This window comes from Pinus tabuliformis, chromosome 9 (genome assembly GCF_031772625.1).
Source record: "Pinus tabuliformis cultivar Carrire ecotype Pingquan chromosome 9, CPIR1, whole genome shotgun sequence".
Taxonomy (NCBI): Eukaryota; Viridiplantae; Streptophyta; class Pinopsida; order Pinales; family Pinaceae; genus Pinus; species Pinus tabuliformis.
The window spans coordinates 1728277125-1728298572 of record NC_142307.1 but is presented as its reverse complement, the minus strand read 5'-3'; the positions used below and the strand labels follow the sequence as shown (position 1 = coordinate 1728298572).

The 21448-nt window shown below is 41.3% G+C and overlaps 1 protein-coding gene across 4 annotated transcripts in view; it reads right to left on the bottom strand.

The window, feature by feature from the left end:
- Window positions 1–4812: 4812 nt before the first annotated feature.
- LOC149155618 (LIM domain-containing protein HDR3-like) overlaps window positions 4813–21448 on the bottom strand; it is a 299537-nt gene continuing 282901 nt past the window's right edge. For all 4 annotated transcript variants that reach the window (XM_089445807.1, XM_089445805.1, XM_089445806.1 and 1 more), the window contains exon 12: window positions 4813–5283. In XM_089445807.1, the coding sequence (XP_089301933.1) occupies window positions 4961–5283 (323 nt within the window). In that variant the 3' untranslated portion in view covers window positions 4813–4960. The remainder of the gene's footprint in view (window positions 5284–21448) is intronic.

The window sequence follows — 21448 nt, the reverse complement described above, 5'->3', positions numbered from 1 at the left end:
CCTTTGCCAAAATTGCAAAGATACAAAGAGTAAAACAGTATAAGCTTATCCCTCAAGAGTCCAACCATGAAAATGATTAAGAAAGTACATAATATAGGCAAGCTAACACACTTCCTTGCCTCTAGGGGTCAAGCTCATCATCCTAGGAGCTGTTTCAACCAATTCTAAACAAAGCACTATAATCTAGGCAGTCAAAACAACTTGCCTCTATAAGCTAGGAAACCAATTCATTCATTAATTTTTTGCCATTTTATGAATGAATCTTCTAGAATAGGTAAATAAGTGTCATGTCATCATGAAATTACATCAAATACATCAAGGAGGATGAAAACTCCAACCAAAAAGTCAAAACTAGTCACTGTTGCGTTTCCCTGTGCTGAAGATGCAAAACTGGCAATTTTTCCCAACGTGTAGTGCGCCTTTCAAGCCACTTTTGAGGCACTTCCCGGCATCCAAATGAGGCACAAGTGGGCTTGTTGGAAAGGTCTGGATGTCTACTTTCCAGCCCAAGTAGAATTTCTCAATTTGGTGGCCATTTGCCCCTCCAAAATTGCAATCTCCCAAGACTGCTTCCTGTGTGTCCAAAAAGTGGCAGAAAGTCATATTTTGCATGTTTTTTTGACCTTTTGGGGGCTCAAATCTTCATGAAATTTCTTGGCAGTGGCTGAGCAAGTGTAATTTGTCATGACAAATCCAAAAATGCTGAGTTTTCCTGAAATGGACCTCCCCAACTTAAGGGTAGCGCGCGGCGCGCTACGCGTTGAGGGCAAAAACCTGTATTTGGCACAAAAAAGTCAAAATTGACCAAAATTGCTCCAAATTTCCTGAATTTTGAGCTGGAGGTGTATCATTGAGCACCATGCTCCCTCAAGGTAGCTTCAGCCAAAATTTGAAGCGGATCGGACCGTTTCCTCCGTTTTAGTGCCTTGGCCAAGCATGCTTTAAGTACCTTCATTTTTGCTTTGCATACATGCATGCGGGCCCAATAATGGTTCTTCATGTGGCGGAGCATGTCTTTGTCCCTGTTTGTCTTTGCTATCAACCTCTCTAAATGTGTGTTCACCTAAATGAGCATAGAGCTTTGCTCCTTAGGTGTCAAATCACCGGGTCTCTTGCGAGCCAAGTTCCGGTCTTCTCGGATCCTCCGCAACTCATCAAGAGAGTGTTCATCCTCTAATTGCTTGTTGCGCTGCTCTAAATAAGTAATTGTCCAATTTGCCATCTCCAACTTTTGCTGCAACAAGTCATTTTCAGCCCTTAGTTGCTGGATGATCTCCTCTAACTCTAGGCTAGGAGAAATGATATCAAGGTCAACAACATCTATGCCTGGATCACCTGATGGCCCCTCATCAATCTTGGGCTGCTTGCCTCTCTCTTGTACATGTGCTGTTTTCGAAAGCGAGGCCCCTTCCACCTGATGTGGAGATAACACTCGCTGTACTGATGAAGAAGGTGAGACCCCTTCCACCTGAGGTGGAGATAATACTCGTCGTGCAGATGCAAATAAGGCCTTGTGGCCTCTCTGATATGTAACATATGCTGGAGGAGTGCTGACATGTTCTGGCTCAGGAATATCAAACTGCTGTGAAGGCCCTCCCTCATCACGGACAACCTCGGGAGGTGGCTGTGGCACCATGAAGAAATCACGAGAAATGAAATCCTCCCAAGCAATACCCTGCTGTGCCAATTGATGCATCACTATGATCTCGATCAGTGCATAATGATATATACTTTTGAGTTGTTGTGCGGGAGTTTTCCTTTGCACTACAGGCACCATCTTCTCTATATTTCGGCACATGAAAAATGGAATGTTCATCATTCGTACCCGGGTGAAATGCATCAACAAACGGATGTGGTACGAATATAAACGTGAAAATCTGCCCTCACAAGTGAAATAACGCATAATGAGCCTCATCAAGGGTGCATACTCATCCCTTAGGAATCTGAAAGGAAAAACAGCAGTAAGGTGCCTCATGCATCCAGGTTTGATGTATGGTTGATAATGAAATTTGCCTAGCAGCTTGCGCTTGGTCCATTCTTCCCCAACATTTGGTATCCCGGTGGCTTGAGCAATCATTTCAGGTGATAAGGTGAAATCTACTCCTGCAAGATTAACATGGCCATTGTGCAAATGTAGGACAAACAAGCGGACCAGCTCTCTATGGTGTTGAATTTGTGAGATCCTCTCACAATATCCAAAGCATGATTGATATCGAAAACATGATATTGCAAGTGGACAAGCTTGCAAATGAGCCAATGAAGTGGGCTCCTCTCTAACATGCCGACCACCCTTACCACCCTTCTGATGCCTTCTTAGCACTTCTACCTCAGGTGTTGAACCACTATCATAGCTCTGCTCATAATCTGATTCGGTTTCTGACATGGTTATGAAGGCAAGATGACTGAAATATATTGCTGATTTGGCACCCAATTAACTGCTTTTTGACTTTTTCAAATGCTGCCACCAAGGGGACATAAATACAAGGGAATTGTTAGGGATAGGGGAACATGTGGGAATTAGGGAAAATAAAGACAAAGAAGGAATTTAGGGAAGAAAAGCATGGGAAATTACAAAACTGTGGGATTTAAAGTGAAGTAGGGTTTTAGGAATTAAATATGCTTTTAGGAATTTTAAAGAGGAGAATGATGAAATTTCAAGGGAAAATTTGAGGGAGAAAAGTGATGAAAATGAGGGAAAAAGGAATTTACAAAGGGCAACCTTGGACAGCAAGAGAAATTCAAAACCCTAGTGTCATTGAAACTTTAAATTTTCCATAACAAGAGAGAGTTTTGATTTATCATTTACATAGCATTTGAACACATTAATTCTCTTTTTCATTGTGCAAAACCAAATTTAGGCATAGAGGAGAAGCCTACCTGCACTTTGCCTGAGAGAAAAGTCGTTTTGATGACTTGCTGGCAGTTTTTTGAGCTGAATCCCCAACGCGTAGCGCGCCCTGCCCAACGCGTAGCGCGCCTCTAACGCGTAGCGCACTTGTAAATTAACACTGGAAAAGTCTGCCTGACACATAGCGCGCCCCCGACGCGTAGCGCGCCTCTCCTAACGCGTAGCGCGCCCCTGAAACTGCTCGACTTGCTCAAGAACTCCTAAAATCGCCTTTGCAAGGTTACACTTAGCTTGTGAGAGACAAATGAGTTTGCAAATGAGGAGTGACATGCTTTTATAGGCTTCCTTTTAATTTTTACTTGCCCAAAACCCACTTTGTAATGTTTTGAGTGTTGACACTTTTTGAATTAATTGGCTCTGACCTTTGATTTCATTTCTTTGAAAAATTGGTTGAAATGATGATTTCTTCTGAAAATTTTTGCAGGGATAGCTTCTAGGATGCTTTGGCAAAGGAGACCAAGGCTGCGCTTCGACATTTGAAGAATTTGAAATTTTGAAAATTTTTACAAAAATGAGATAATGACCTTTGTTTTCAAAAACAGAGTTTTTGAGAACAAAGTGAAAATCTAGCTATACAATGATGAGAATCTTTGAAAAAATATTTAAGGAAGAACATCCCTCTGGCCTGCTGGTCCTTTATGACCTCTCAAGACAAAAATGGACTCAACCCTAGACCTAAGACCTTAAAACTTAAAGCAAGATGAATGACCCTTTGAGGACTTTATTTACTTGAACAAACCTGAACCAGCAGTGCCAAACAAGAGGGGAATAAAGACACAAACTCCCTCCACCAGGATTATGGCATGCCTAACGGAATGCAACATGATCACACTGATGGGACACCTAATCATGAAATGCAAAGAGCTTTGATCTCTGGTGGAGGGCTACTAGACCAACTCTAACACAACCTTCAGCAACGATTCCTAGCAATCGGCTCCAATCCTTGACGGCGGCACACCAGGGTTACGCAGAGAACAACACGCAACCTTCAGCAACGATTCCACCGGCTAGCACGCAGTCTTGCCAGCTCTGGCTTCTTTCCTCGATGATTTTTACACAGCCCTTTGTTTTTTCACAAACATTCGCAGTCTTTACGCAGCCCTTTGGTTTTTTTCACAAATATTCGCCTCCAACTTGCTCTGATACCACTTGTTGGTGAAATAGAAGAAAAAATAGGAAAGAATTACACACATTCAGTGATATATTGACCAAGAAAACACCATAACTAACTGGAAACCAAACACACACATAGACACAGGATTTACGTGGTAAAACCTCGACAATGTGTCAAGGAAACATCCACGGGGCAAGGGATTGGAATATATTAAATCAACAATGATTCTCCTCACTTACATTTCATGGGCATTCACTAGTTTTATATCATCGATCTCCGTTACAATTCGGTATAAAACTGACTAATTACATTTTACTCAAAATTACTAATTCGTTGTCAAACTAACAAATTATGCACAATTGAGGTTTCATTATTATCGCAGTGGGATAAATTTGACCACATCATTTCAATGTTAATACGAACTACGAAGATACGTAATTTCTCTTTTATTTCACCATTTGCTTTGAAAACAACATTTTAGGCCTCGAAAATCTGTCACATTTTGTACTTTTAACATGTCCTTAATCACTAAATCAAGGCATTGCCTGATGGAGTAAATTACACTACCTTGAAACTGGACCATTAATTATCCACAAAAGTGGTTGAGGGAAAGCATCTTTCCCACAGTTTTCCATCAGTTCCACATAAATTTGCTGAGCTGAAAGGAGCAGGCATCCTGTTTCCAAATGACTCAAGATTCTGCCTTATAAATCAAAAATCCTTCTTCTAATTGCCTTTGCATTCACACCGAAAACATGACAAAAAAAAAATAGGAACCACTGAAAATAAATAGTCCCAATAATCAGTACCTATACTGCACCTTTTTGTATTATTGATTAGAATACTTTGATAGAATACATCAATCGGGCCACGTTTGCCCATAGAGCAAGGAAGACGAAACATCTAGAATCCACAATAAGTTTACAGAAGATAAAATCCTAAGGAAAGTTGCCTGTCATTCGAATATGATCCAAAGTACTTTTTAAACCATACTGAAGCATGGCTGCATGACCAGCTCTGAAACCATCTCCATATGCTGGTGAAGAATCCATTGCAATTTGATGCATGAAGAACTCCCCAAGCTTCTTCTCAAACTGTGATCTGACTCCTTTTTTAGATGAAGAGGAGGAAGATATTCCTGATGATGTTGATGCTCCATGACTACTTGATCCAGATCCTGCCATGACCTCTGATTCCAGCCACATATGTGAAAGAACCTGACAAATGCCCTCCTCAACATCAGGACTGAGAGTACGGAAACCTGCAAATTACAAGGAACACATTAGAAATGAAGCAATATATAATAACCATCGCTTAAAAGCATTGCTAAAGAAGAGATGGAAATGTGAATATAACAAGCAGATATCGGAAAATAAAGAATGGACAGCAATTACAAGGGCATAAGATAATGTATTCAATTAGATGAAAAGGAAACAATGTTCATGCGTGGCACTTTGAAGTATCAATTCCATCAAAACTTATTTTCTGTTTCAACTTGTGAGCGCTTCTGAAGGCCTTGAAGGCCTACACCTTGTTTTCTGTAAATGGGAAAATCTTAATTAAGTAAATGCAATTCAAATGATTTTGCATACATAACAAGAACACAATCTAGATATCTTATCCTCGAAGCTTTTACTGTTTGAAGGAAATCACATCATCCATTTTCCTTGAATGTTGTCAATTGTCTCTGCATATATCTGCCCATGTGTGTTTGAATATTTCTAACAGTGGTATAAGAGCGTCACCTGGTTCTTATCGAGAAACTGTCCGTGCTTCTTCAGAAACGTAGGCCATATCCAGCGAAACATCGAAGAAATAAAAAAGAAAAATGTACAGCCCTTTACGTAAAAAGAAACTACAGTAAGTTTGTAAGCCTAAACCCAGATGCTAATATAGTTTTATAAAGCCATAAAAATACCATTGATGGCACAAATTTTTTGAGTGTTGAAGATAGCAGCTTCAGTCAGAATTTCATTAGCAAAATGATGAAGAAAATTCATATCTATAAGTTTGACCAAGTCGGCCCTCAGAAGGACAAGCCAGCCCCACATGTGGAAAAGCCACCTCCTAAGACAGATATAAATATGACTTCATTGAGCCTCATTTGGACACATCACACATCGATCCATTCGATCTGAAATTGCAGGAGTCTACTCACACGTGCGAAGGAGTCAAAGGAGCATTTTCTTCTCTGCATTGACCAGCATCTTTCTCTTTGTTTTGACTTGCTTTAACTTTCGTTGTCTTGGTCTATTGTGGATCTGATTGACTAAGATTTTGCCTGTCTTGGAGGCCGAGCATTTCAGGGAGACGTTGACTCTGTTTGACTGCATATTCATCTCTGTTTTGGGCATGTTTTCTTGGGCTGACCGCATGCATTGAGTGAGGTTTTGAGTATTGACCAAGGGTTTGACTATCTTGGAAGGCTGAAGATTGCAGGACTTTGACTCTGTTTGACCGAGTTTTGACTAAGGAAAGGAAACCAAATATTCCACTGTGTTGACCAAATCTTTGACTCTCTGTGTTGATCGAAATTCTGACTGTTTTCTGGGCATTGACTGCAGGGCTGACTGTTGACTTTGACCGAGTTGCAGGAGGCCGAAATTCGGATCTTTGACCAGACTATTCACTGGTAACAGATTGCAAATATTTCTCTCATTTAACTGGATTTGACTTGGTTGACTTGGGAAAGTCAAAGGTTGACTTTGACTGTTTATGTATGTACAAATTGGATTATGTATCTCAGTTGAACATAAGAAGAAGAATAATTGATTTGGGTTTTTCCTCCTTGTGGCGTTTTGCCTTGGTCTTTGACCAAAAGCCTGTGTGTCTCATTGTGCTTGGCTATCTTCTATTGTGCATCATGGTTTACTGTACTATCTATAATTGCTTAACTGTTTTGGGCCCTAGGGTGAATAAAATTGAATGGTACATTGTTTAAGTAATTATAGGAGCATAGAACTTGAGAAAAATTAGCAGTGAGAACAACCCAACCACTGAAGTTTGAGAGCATTCTCTGTTGAGATCATAAGAGAAAGAGGATTGAATGGACACAAACAGACAATCTGGCACTAAACAAGTACACGAGCTATCCAAAAGATGCACTAGATAGAGAAAAACACAACCATAGAACAAGAGAATGCCAAAGGCTAAGCTGCATGAAACATGGAAATGTCTACAAGTTTCCGAAATAGGAACACCTGGAAACGTGACACCCCCACACCCCCCCCCCCCCAACAAAATGGGTATGTTGGGAGAATGCAGTGTTGTGTCTGTAATGTTTTTAAAAATAACTCATTATCTTGCAAGAAAAAGTTTTTAAAAATAACTCATTATCTTGCAAGAAAATAAGAATGATAGACATAAATGACACCTTAGAAGGAAAAACATGTCTATATTAACTCCCATAGATGATTACATGATACAAAATCCAAAATTAGCCTTTATAGATAAGACTGTACATCCAAAATCAGCCTTTATATATGCAGGTGTATGCACTGGAAATGAAATAAAACATGAGCTAAAGATGAGTAAGATGAGTACAATTTCATATCCATCTCATCCTCATCCTCATCAACAACAATAGAACAAGATGCTTGTAGCCTTGTTCAATAGAACAGGAGTGTAGATTGGAATAAGAGGAAGCTCCACTTCCCACTTGTATATTCTTCACCTTTATGAGACACAAGGTGTAGGTTTGAATGCACAAATACAAGATCCTCAGCCTTATGCAATCCCAACCTGTTGTGCTTTAGTGAATGAATCACTTGTAATAAAATACAACTGCAAGGTTTTGCAAATATACATCATTTTCCCTATGAAAAGTCCACCTTTAACCGGGATCACTGCTCCTCTCATCCAAAGATGATGTCTGCAAAAACATCTAATCCATTGTGGAAAAACAAGCAAGTTCTTCCCTCACTTCATTGTGTAAACAAGCTGGAAACAACCTCTAGAAGGCTTTCCTTGTTCCATTTTCCACCTCCGTCACCTTATGCATAGCCTTCCTCTTCCCATTGCTTTTAGCAATGAATTCTTCATCATCAAATTTTGGATTTTAATCATGTGCTGAAGTGTGCCATGGAGTTTTAAAGCCATTCCAGCTTGTGACAATAATAGATCTCGCATGCTCTACAAAATCAGCATCAACAAAAAAACGAGTGGGAGCCTCCTATGTAAAAATATCCATGGTTTTTCAAGGATGGTATCCATGCCATCATAAATCTGTCCGAAGAAAGGTCTGTCTACGTGCAATTGGCAGCGGCTCGAGTGACAGCGGCTTGGCCGAGGGGAGGGCGGTGAACCTCTTCCAAGGTTTGCAGATAGGGCGATGAACCTCTTCCAAGGTTTGCAAATTCCCGACGAATAGTAGGCGGCCCATCTTTCGCTTCCCTATCACGAATAGCAAAGGGGACGTCGTTGTTAGATCCATCGAGCCCATAATTATTCAACGGTCACTGGGCCCCTTCTAGCACGATCATTTTGTTTGTGCTTACACGCTTGAACCTCTGTTACAGTCTAAGTACAAAGACAGAAACCAAAAGTTTCATGCCTGGTATTCTATCCACGTATTGGTATTCTCGTGGCTTAACGACAGTTGGGGTTTCGTGAAAGAAAAGGTCTGGTCAACCCTTCTTTATCTCCACCATTCCGCAGCATTTCAAAATTATATAATCAAAAGGACCCACAATCCCTTGTTCCTTCTTCTTTGACCGAGTGGATTCCATTGAAGCTGTTGCAAAATCAAACGTTCGAGTTGTGATTTGATTGGAGAGTTATTCTCAGGGTTTAACGTAATTCCATCCATGGATATAGAATTATGTTGTTCCAAAATATAGAATTCGTGAGAATTTTTTTTATCTCTGTCACAGTCAAACATAACCTATTTTCCAATGGATGGATACTACTAAAAGACTGTGGGGATTCTTGCCGGGTAAGTTATTTTGGTAAAAGATCGTGCTCTATATATTTCCTTCAACCTGCTTCTCAGAACAATTTCTGGTTCTATTTTATATTGCACCAGCACCTATCAGATTTTCTTCTCCAGGATCAGTCGGCATCTACATTTGAAATCCATGCCAGACTCCTTTATTGTTTTCTGTGTCTTAGGAAACGTGCAGATGGCCTCGCTAACTAATCTGATGTTAGAAGGCAGTCAGCGCTTTGATGGCACCAATTATAACATCTAGAAACCAAATGTTGACCATTTTTTAATATAGGCATCTTGACCAGCTTGTTTTGGGCAAAGAACTCCGTCCTGGCACAGCTGGTGCCGATCAAGATAAATTTGATGATCCAAATCGAGAGGTTGTTATGCTTCTCAAACTCTCTGTGACTGATGATCAGTAACCATAGATTCCTTCCAGCAAGACAGCTGCAGAAATCTGGCAACATTTGAAGGAACTGCACGAGACATCCAACAAGAGCAGAGCTTTCTTTCTAAAGAATCAGTTGTTCTCCATCATGATGGACGAACATATCTCTTTACAGGAACATCTTAACAAGATTAAAGACATTCGAGATCAGCTCGAAGCCATTGGTCGGACCATGGAGGAAGAAGACATGGTAGTCATCACTCTGAAAAGTCTACTGAAACCTAATGAGCACTTCATAGAAACACTCAACATTACCTCCACTAATGTCGATCTGAAGTTTCCGGAGTTATGCACCAAACTCATGCAACAGGATCGTTGGAAACAGCAGTTTGGTAGTGGTGCTTCATCGGCCTCCTCAATAAAATGCTTTTGTTGCCAAATATCAGTCCTCTTCGTCCTTTCAGCAGAAAGGCTCTTCTCAGTCTTCTGATCTTGCTAGGAAGAAAAATGTGCAGTGTAATTACTATCACAAGTCTGGCCACATGAAGAAAGATTGTCAATAGAGGATTGCTTCTGAACAGAAGAAACAGGGAGGGTCTCATCAGATAGCAAATGTTGCAGAACATTTCGAGTAGACAGAATCTACCTTTTACGCCTTTATGGCTAAGAAGTCCTCAGATCATGTCCCGTCTTATGCCTGGTACATTGACTGTGGTGCATCATGTCATTTCTCTGACAGGCGTGACTGGTTTATTGACTTCTCATCTTTCAATGATTCCGTGGTATTCGGTGGAGGTGAGGAGTACACAGTGGTTGGCAGAGGTATAGTTCAGATCCAGTCTAGTGGGCGCACACTCATCTTCCTGAATGTGTACTATGTTCCTGGTATGGAAATTAATCTGTTGTCTGTTAGCCAAATTATGAGGAACTCTCCTCAACTCGATGTAGTGTTCGATGCACACAAATGCTCCATTATTGATAGGGAAACTTGTCTTATGGTTGCTATTGGCCTAGAAGACCATGGCCTATATAGGCTTCTTGACACTGGTGATTCTCCAGAAGTGGCTCTAACAGCGCGTGTTTCTCCCATCAGCACTCTGTGGCATCAGAGATATGGGCATCTAAACATTCAGTGTCTCTCTCAGCGATCTAGGGAGGGACTTGTGTCAGGGTTACCTGATATTTAGACTCAGCAATTGGGACTGTGTGGCACCTGTCACGCTGGCAAGCAACATCGGTCTTCATTCAAGGATGGAGAATCTTGGCACGCATCTAAGGTACTCCAGTTAATTCATGCTAATATTTGTGGTCCTATGAATACATCTTCTGTTACTGGTTGCAAATATTTTTTGTTTATTGTAGATGATTTCAGTAGAAAGATGTGGGTGTACTTTCTAAAAAATAAATCTGATGTATTTAGTATCTTTCAGAAGTTTAAGTCCTTAGTTGAATAAGAGTCTCGCTGTAATATCATAACTCTTAGGACAAATAATGGGGGGGGGGGGAATTTTGTTCTTCTGCTTTCTCCAACTTCTGTGATACCCATGGCATCAAACGCCAATTAACTACACCCTACACTCCTCAGCAGAATAGTGTTGTCGAATGTCGCAACCGTACGGTTGTTGAAATGGCTCGTTCCATGTTACAACACAGGAGTGTTCCGAACATATTTTGGGCTGAAGCTGTGTTTACTGCTGTCTATCTTCTCAACTGATCACCTACTCAGGCTGTTAAGGGGAAGACTCCAGAAGAGGTTTGGTCTGGTCGTAAGCCTAAGATCAGTCACCTGAAAGTGTTTGGCTCGGCTGCATATGTTTGGATTCCAACTGCTAAGCGCTCTAAGTTGGATTCCAAAAGCCAGAAACTCATGATGACAGGGTACAGTGATCACCACAAGGCCTATAGGCTGATAGATATAGACACTGGTTGTCTTAGCTTCAGTCGAGATGTAGTATTTGATGAAGACAGAGGATTCTTTCAGTCTCCTTCTTCTGAGCAGTGTTCTAAGGATCCGCCTCACAGTGTTCTTCTTCCGTTAGGTCCACCTGATGGGAGGGATAATGCAGCATTAGTATTTGATCATGCACTACCTGACCTTCCTCCAGAAAATAATCCTCCTCTTGCTGTTCATGTTGTTCCTGAGCCTCCTCCAGTTAATCCTAATATTGGTTCTTCCACTCTCCAGCCTAAATGGTGGGCTAAAACTATTGGTGATCTCAGGGATAATGAGCTCCTTGAAGGTAGAACTTCCAAAAATAAGAGCAAACAGCAGCCTACCGTAAATTTTGCTCTTATGGTTAACTTACACAGTGTTTTTGAGCCTCAAACCTATTCAAAGACTAAGGGTATACCTGAGTGGGAACAGGGTATGGAAGTTGAATTCCAGAGTCTTCAAAAGAATCACACATGGACCCTTTCTGATCTTCCTAAAGGGAAGAAGCCCATTAGCTGCAAATGGGTGTATAAAGTGAAATACAAAGCTAATGGAACCCTAGACAAGTATAACGCTCGCCTTGTTGCTCGAGGGTTCTCACAAAAGGAAGGCATAGACTATGAGGAGACCTTTGCTCCTACAGCCAAGATGAGTACCATATGGCTTGTCCTTGCCTTAGCAGCTCAGTTCAATTGGAAAGTCCATCAGATGGATGTAAAGAGTGCTTTTTTGAATGGTGACTTACAGGAAGAAGTCTACATGACGCAGCCTCCAAGATTCAAGGTTACCGATCAAGAACAGAAAGTTTGTATATTAGTCAAAGCACTCTATGGTCTGAAACAAGCCCCTCAGGCTTGGTACATGAAAATTGACAAGTACCTAATAGATCATGGTTTTCAGCGGAGTCCATCTGATGCAAACCTGTATATCAAACATATTGGTGATGATATTCTGTTTGTAGTTGTCTACGTGGATGATCTTATCATTACTGGCAGTTCAACACATTTGATCCATGGGATCAAACAGGATTTGTGCTGCACTTTTGATATGACAGATTTGGGACTTCTTCATTACTGTTTGGGGGTTGAAGTCTGGCAGACTAAGAACAACATCTTTCTCTCTCAGTCCAAGTATGCTAGAAATCTTGTGGACAGGTTCAGAATGCACGATTGCAAACCTGCCATGACTCCTTTGGAACCAGGACTCAAAATTCCAGCTCAGTCACCCTCACCACTTGTGGATGAAACTTTATTTAGGCAATTAGTGGGCAGCCTCATCTACCTTACTGCCACTAGACTTGATATCAATTTTGCAGTGAGCTACATTTCCCGCTTCATGTTAGCTCCTAAGGCTAATCATTGGATAGCAGCAAAGCGTGTGTTACGTTATGTAAGAGGCACTACTGATTATGGACTTTTGTACACTCAGAGTTCAGATCCTACACTCAATGGTTACACAGATTCAGACTGGGCTGGTTCGGTTGATGACCGTAAATCTACAGTTGGGTATTTGTTTAGTCCGGGATCTGGCGCTGTCACATGGACTAGTAAGAAGCAATCAGCAGTGGCTCTCTCCTCAACAGAAGTAGAGTATCGGGGAGCAGTTAAGGCATCTTGTGAGGCAGTTTGGCTTCGACGCATGCTTGTGGATATGCATGTTTCCCAGGCAGGTCCTACTCCCTTGTTCTGTGATAATCAGGGAGTGCTCAAACTCACCAAGAATCCAGTCTTCCATGAACAAACAAAGCATGTGGAAACCCATTGTCACTACATTCGACAGCTTGCTGAAGACGGATCCATTCAGTTGCTGTATGTTCCCACAACGAAGCAGCCAACAGACATCTTCACCAAGCCTCTTGGTCCTGATAAGTTTGTAAAATTCAAAGGGTCTATAGGTGTTGTAAATAGATTGAGCATTAAAGGAGGGTATTAGAATAATGCTATTTTAGTGTTTAATGCTCATCTATGATTGTAATTCGCAGTTTCTTGTTAGAAACTTGTTGTTTCTATATTCTTAGTAGAAACTTGTTGTTTCTGTACATATAGTTGTATTATTTATTGAGCTTCACTACTCATTGTAAATCAATTCAATTCATTCATTCATTAATCTCAAGGTGATTGAGCATTTTATCTCAGAAATCTCATATTGTAAATAATTGTCAATTTACAAATGATTTCCAAAATAAAAATAGAATAAAATGAAAAGAGGGTATAAACAAAAAAAAAAGGAAAACAAAAAACATTGAAAAAGGAATAAAAGATAGAACCCCATCAAAGAAAGAAAAACAAAAGAAAATAATACTGCAAGTGTTGCAAATTCAAATGCCACTATTGATAGATAGTTTTCTTCATGATTGATAAAGAAAGGTTGTGTGCAACTTGTTTAAAATGCCACAATGACTAGTTATTTGTTTAATCATACAGTATAATCATGGTTAAACATGTTTGAATTTTTGTAAATTAGATTAGAGAATAAAGATTTGCCAAACAGTTTAATCTTGGTAAATCAATAGTTAGGTAAAAAATAACATTGGTTCAACTGTTAGAAAAGAAAAATAAAAAATGTTAGTTTAGAAAAGAAATAAAGTTAAAAGGGTAGGCAGAAATAGTTTGGTTTTATAAATGTGTTTATTTACACTTTATCCTAAGTTTCAAGGGTATTATAAAAGGTGCATCGGGACAAAACATTTTTTCGCATATGGTTTAAAAATGTTGCAATTAAAAGCAGCAGGGGTTCTCTAGCTTTTCCAATCAACGACGCTTATTCGTTTTTGGCCCCCCTCTCCATCCTAGCTTTACCACTGAGGGGACCGAAAAAGCGGTATTATTTGTCGGGCCCCATAACCACGTGGCCTTCTCTCTGCGTTTCGCACCCCCCCAGCCTATACCACCTACCACTCCTTACCCCCTCTGAAAACCACTTCCCCCTCATCCCTTTACCGTTGTCCCTACCCGACACCTCCGCCACTCCCCTTTATTGATTTGGCGTAGCATCGAATGTGCTCTAGCCATGAAAATTGGTGGAGAGGCTAAAGCACATGAGATCTCCAAGACCCAGAAATGGTTTGGGTAAATTCTACCCAGAGAGATAAATATTAAAATAATTAATATTTTAATGGGTTCCTAAGTCTAAACTTAGGAAAATAAAAATATTAATGGGTATTAATATAAATTGGGTTAGAAGGTTCTAAAAGACATGGATCAAGCCAAATCTAATCTTAGTCGTTGATTAGAGATTTAATCTCGGTCGTTGAAGACTCAATAGAAAAAGTATAAGAGGAGGCTTGAGGGTCAATTGGAGATCCACCAAGTTGATCAGTTAGTTCGATTTTCTGGAGCAGAGTTTGCTGAGAGAAATCGAACTAGTGAACGGAGTTGCAGTGAGGGGCAGTGAGTGCATAGTAGAGGCAAAAAGAGTGTCGGAAGACCAGCGCAGAGGCAGAGAAGGCTACGCAAAGCCAGCAGGAGCCATGCAAAGGGCCAAAATGACAGCGCAGAGGGCTAGAGAGCCTGCGTGGGTGCGCAGAGGGCCAAAGAGCCAACGCAAAGCATCTGTAGGCTGGCGTAGAGGACAGGAGGGCTGACGCAGAGCCTTAGAGAGCGATTGGAGAGACTTCCGTGGACCAGACTTTTCAAATATCTGCGTTCGAAGAGAGGTATTACTGCCAGATTGATTTCTCTATCGGGTGAGCCAGTTTGGCACCTAGTTGTACTCAAGAAAAGTTGCTTAATAATAAAACCCTCCAAATTGTTGCACCAATTTTCCCAAGTTGGGTTTTTCCGGGAACGATTGTCCAAAATAACGGTGTCCCTTCTATGTTTGTCTATTTCTTTCAGTTGTTGATTTGTAGATGGTTGAGACTGCACTTGTGTCTATTTTCAGTATTTATATGGTTAAATAACTTGTTAAGTAATTAAACAATTAGGTGAAATAAACCAAATAGTGCAAGAAGAATATCTAACGGGTTAGACATAGAAATTTCAACAACGTATCAGAGCGTTGTAGATCATAGGAGAGCTGAAGGCACTAGCTAAATCCGAAAATTTGGATCAGAAACAGTTGTCTTGAGTGATAGAAGTTGTTCCTAAACAGAAGGCAGTAGAGAGGGAGTGACGCGGAGGGACTGATTCATCAGTTCGAACGAGATAAAGGGCCAGTGCAGAGGCATAGGAAGGCAGAAGAGGCTCACGAAGAGCCACATCACCCTACTTAGCCAGATAGGAGTGACGCAATTGGCAAGAAGAGCGATTCAGCCTTGCCGGGATTGCACAGAGCTAAGTAGCTCAGTTTCTTCAACTGTTGGGGCCTAGGGAGTTGTGGGTAGATTGTGGGTTGTGAAGCTGGTGGAGCGTTGTTATTGTTGAAGCAGAACAGTAGCTAACAAGACAGAACCAAGGTAGAGGGAGTCGCTACCTAGGTGGATTTCTAGCCAAGAAATCCAGATCAATGTTGTAGGAGCAAAGGGGATCAGACAGGTGTGATTCAACTGTTGGCAAAAGGATTTCCAGGAGGGAAATCGAGACTCAGAGGGAGTCTAGGACAAGATTTCCAGGAGGGAAATCGAGACTCAGAGGGAGTCTAGAAGAGAACTTCTAGGAGGGAAGTAGAGACTCAGAGGGAGTCGAAGAGAAGAGCGGAGATGGCAATGAACGAACTAAGGGATCAGGACAGGTTGGATGGGGCATCCAACTTTGTCATCTGGAAGGCCAAGATCCTGTCTATTCTGGATAGACATCGCATCAAGGCCTTCGCCTTGAGAACCGTGGCTATCCCAATCGACCCAACTAATAACGAAAAGTATGAGGATGCAATGGCCAAGGCAAAGTGCATAATCCTTGATGGGGTCAAGGATCATGTAGTTCAGCATATTGTCGAGAAGAATACGGCAAAGGAGATGTGGGATACCTTGATGACATTGTATCAGGGAACCCCATGCAGAGGAAGATGCTACTGGAGAATCAGTTGCGGTCATATCAGATGCAGAATGGGGAGCAGATAGATCACTTCCTCAGCAGGTTGTAGGAGATTCAGGACCAACTTACTTCCATAGGGGCCACGTCGGATCAAGAGTTGATGGTGAGGAATGCCCTAAATGTAGTCTCCGAGTGGGAGACATTTGTCCAAAGCATTTTGGGCAGAGCGAATCTTCCAGATTGGGAAGAATTGTGGGCAGCGCTTCGCCAAGGAGAGATCAAACAGTGGACCAAGGCAATAAGTAGTAGCAAAGGAGGTCAAATCAAGAAAGAGGAGGAGGATGCAGCTCTGGCATCTGCGGGACGGTAGGGGAAGAGGAAGAAGAAGGACATCTCCAAGGTAAAGTGCTTCCATTGTGGGGAATTGGGTCATTATGCAACCCAGTGTCCCAGGAAGAAGAATATGGGAGAGGCTTCTGACTCCAAGGTAGCTCTAGCTAAGGCGGAGAAAGAAATCGACACTGATGATGACTGTGCCATGTGTGCTCGTGTACCTCTAGAGAAGAGGTGGGGTGACATTGAGCTGTTGTCAGGAGGACTACAGGAGATGTGGGGTAGGATCCTTGAGGTACCCAAACTCTTGGATCATATCCAACTCCGGGAGCCCCAGAAGCAGGATGCAGATGGAGCGACAGAACAGTGCTAGAGTGCAGGGATCTGTACCAGCGCAGAGAGGGTTGCAGTAGTGCAAGAGGCACAGAGGAGGTTGCAGCAATGTAGGAAGGCACAGAGGTGTTTGTAGCAGTGCGAGAGGCACAACGTTGTTGCAGCAGCGCAGAGGTAGCAGAGGGAGCACAGAATAGCAACAGAGAGAGCTTAAGCATCATGAGGGCTTCTAGCCTGACAAGGGTATCAGTAGTTGGGTAGATTAGTTACCAACATCTCAGTAACTGAGTTGCAGTGCAACAGTAGCAGTAGTAGTGTTATGGGCAACACAATGCAGCATGATCAGAGAGGGTCGCAAAGCAAACGCAATTTTGGGAGAAAGGACCAGCAGCAGCACGGATGCAAAGGGAGATGCAATACAGATGTAGCAGTGGCAGTGGCAGAGCCATGGGCAGCAGTATAGGAGGTAGTAGTGCAGAGGATGTTAGGCAGTAGGCCAAACATCAGCACAAGTACCGGTGCCTGATGATCAGGATGATGTTCAGTGGTGGAGCATTACTAGAGCACATTCCTCGCTAAGAGGGAGTGTTGATTTGGGGTAGCATCGGATGTGCTCTAACTATGAAAATTGGTGGAGAGACTAAAGCACATGAGATCTTCAAGACCCAGAAATGGTTTGGGGAAATTCTACCCGGAGAGAGAGATATTAAAATAATTAATATTTTTAATGGGTTCCTAAGTCTAAACTTAGGAAAATAAAAATATTAATGGGTATTAATATAAAACTTGGTTAGAAGGTTCTAAATGAGATGGATCAAGCCAAATCTAAGCTTAGCCATTGATTAGAGATTTAACTTGGTTGTTGAAGACTCAGCATAAAAAGTATAAGACGAAGCTTGAGGGTCAGTTGGAGATACACCAAGTTGATCAGTCAGTTCGATTTTTTGGAACGGAGTTTGCAGAGAGAAATCGAACCAGAGATCAGAGTTGCAACAAGGGGCAGTGAGTGCATAGCAAAGAGGTAGAGATAGTGCCGGAAGATCAATGCAGAGGCAGAGAAGGCTACGCAGAGCCAGCAGGAGCCACGCAAAAGGCCTGAGTGACTGCGCAGAGGGCTAGAGGGCGTGCGTGGGTGACGTAGAGCGCCAAAGAGCCAACGTAGAGCATCTGTAGGCTGACGCAGAGGCCAGAAGAGCCGATGCAGAGCCTTAGAGAGGTGTTGGAGAGACTTTTGTGGACAGACTTGCCAAATATCTGCTTCCGAAGAGAGGTATCACTGCCAGATTGATTTCTCTGTCGGGTAAGCCAGTTTGGCACCCAGTTGTACTCAAGAAAAGTTGCTTAATAATAAAACCCTCAAAACTACTGCACCGGTTTTCCCAAGTTGGGTTTTTTCGGGGACGATTATCCAAAAATAACAGTGTCCCTTGTGTGTTTGTCTATTTCTTCCAGTTGTTGATTTGTAGATGGTTGAGACTGCACTTGTGTTTATTTTCAGTATTTATATGGTTAAATAACTTGTTAAGTAATTAAACAAGTAGGTGAAATAAACCAGATAGTGCAAGAAGAATTTCTAACGGGTTAGACTTAGAAATTTCAACACTGTCTAGCCACATCTCCATAACCGTTGCGCATTTAAATTCCTTCTCGACAAAATTATCATTAGTCATTTAATTTTTCCTCCCGGGTAACCATTTGACTTCAACAGTCCCGCGCCAACCTCTAGTGGAACTTGCCACTCCCTCCTTTAAAAGCCCTAAACCGGTCTTCATTATCCTTTTCACATGTTTATTCTTTGAAATTCCCAGGTTTTCTCTGCAAAGCGACCCAGTTTCAAAAGATTTGTTGAGCTAGATCAATTGTTAGCATTCTTGTCCCCTCCCCTGGCAGCTCATGACCTGCCATTCCTTTCCTAGTAAACATTTATTCCCAAATTCATATTTGTCATTTACTGATCAACTATGCCTCCAAAGAGCAAGAACCAGGAGGACCCTGTGAATCCATTAATCCCTCCATCTATAGACTTAGACCATATTCCATTAGTTGATAGGGATTACAAGATCAGTGAGACACAGTGCGACTATGAATTTTTGGAACTTTATTGTTGGCTGGAGGATAAACATGTTGATAAAACAGATGAAATTGGACTTTGGGAGTCCAATCTTCCTCACTATATTTTCCCTTTGACCTTCCATGCCCCTAAATTCACCAGGAAATGCCAAGCCTACTATGTTCCCAACCAAAGAGCCATTATAACCCCATCTAGTGAAATCCTTTTTTCAATCACTGCCCAATCTATAAACCAAATGATGCTAGCTCCCCCTGTGGAAAATAGTGCACCATTTTCCTTAGAAGCCCTCACAGAACTCTATCAAAAGCTTGATTTTGCTACAAGAGCCAACATTTTTTATATCTTCATACCAGAAAATTCCTAGTTGACAAAGAAGAATCCTCCATACCCTTCCTCAATCTTCCCTGATCAAGCCAAACAGATCATAACCATAATTTCATACATTCTGGGTTATTATTTTGATCAGTGGGTAGATGAACCCATTCTAGGCTTCCTTTCCATCTTTTCCACAAATAGAAAACCATCTATTTTGTTTAATTTCAGTCAATTCCTGGCTGATAACATCCATGAGCAATTTCTTAAATTTCCAACAGAACAAGTGTTTAAGTACACTTCAATTTTAGTTTATATGTTTCTATATTATCAAGCAGACAAGTTCAGTTTTGCCATGCAAAAGCTAGATGAAGAGGGAAACCAACAGTCTGTTATATTTTGGACATCTTTAGTGATGAAAGAATGCCAGAATTTTGTTATAAACAGTTCATTAAAGAGTTTTTTCACCTAGCTATGAGTATCCTAAGTAGCTCAGCACAACCCAGAATCAGTGAAGACATCAAGAGGATTCTACATTTGACAGATCAGGCTAAGACTGGAGATTGGTATTTATACCAGAATTACACAGAAATCAGAGTTTATGGATGCAAGTTAGCACCATACAAGCTCCCAAAATACCTCCCCATGAGGATTTTTGCCCTTGAATATATCAGACAAATGCTAAATTCAGATGATATTCACTTTGTGGTGGCAAAGAAGAAGTCCCAGTTTCGGATAAAGACACAGGTGGGCCCTTTCATATGCAACACCAAGTCAACAGGAGAAGAAGCAGATAAAATCCTTAAAGAGATGAAATTCAGCCTGAGTTTCACATGGTCTTATGACCCTTGGGGTATCATTTCTAAGCTAAGAGTAGAAAACAAAACTACTCCATATATCCATACCCCAAGGCTTGAGATAGAGAAATATGTGAACCAGTCAAAATGGGCAAAGAATACATTACAGGAAGCTGAAGAGCAATTGTTTTCTACTTCAAATTTACAGACCCCCACTCCTCAAGAGAAAACAAGTAAAAGACAGAGAGAGGAGGGATCATCATCAACAACAGGTAGTGAGGCCAAGGATTTCAGAATTAGTTACAAGAAAAGAACTAAGATGACTCCTAGGACAGATGCAGAAAAGGAGGCAAAAGATCAAGTTGTCATCATAATTGGAGAAACACCATCTACAAGTAGCAAGTTTGTTACATCTCCTACTGGACCTTCACTATCACAAGGTCAAAAAGATACAGAGCTAGCTTCGTAGGATGTCCAAGGAGAAAAGGAAAAAAGTGTTTTTGACAGGTACCAGGAGATCAAACTTAAGAATGAAATTCTTAAGAACAACACCTACACTCAGTTTTGGAAGTAGACTTCCAGTTCACAGAGCAGACTATTGTCAGTTTTTGATACAGAACAAGGAAAGATGCAGATGGCCTTCCTTGAGGCCCAAATTCCACATCCTAAGACACCAGCAGATTACAAGAGCACAACGTTTGAATTCAGCACCAAAGATATCCATCCCATTGATCAAATGGAGATGCATAAACAGACTGGTGAGATGATTTCCTCTACCTTAACTAATACTGCCATGTCATTGTCAAAGCTACAGGTTTCACATGCAAACATTTAGTCCCAATTAAAAATGGAGAAGGTATCTTCTTTAGCAAAGGACAATAGGATCAAACTTTTGGAAGATTTGGTAGCAAGATAAGATATGATCCTAAAGATATAGATGTTGCAAAGGAGATCATCAAGAAGAAAAAACTTGACATTGCAGAATTGAGAAAGCAGTTGAAACTGCCAGCCACAGAGGATCCCTTGACTAAATATATTGAAGAAAATGAGACACAGAAGGCTAACATGATGAAGTTAATCATGGAGCAAAATGTTTAGATCAGACAGAGAGAGGTAGAAATGGAGAAAATGATCAAAGAGAAAGAATAGAGTCAAAGGTTAGCCACAGTCCCCCTGGATGCTATACCCATCACTCAAATCCTAGCTACAGGAACTGCAGCAACCTCTTCAACTCAAGCTACAAGCGCTGAGCAGGTGACAAAGACACTGGAAAATATGTCAATCCAGTCAGAAGAAATTAAGAAGTTGCATGGGCACCTCAAAGCTCTGCAAGAACAGAAAGTTGGAACTGAAGCTTCTCATTTGGTTGAAGTACAGAAATCACAAAGGTTGCTAGAGAGGATACAGAGGATAGAGAAG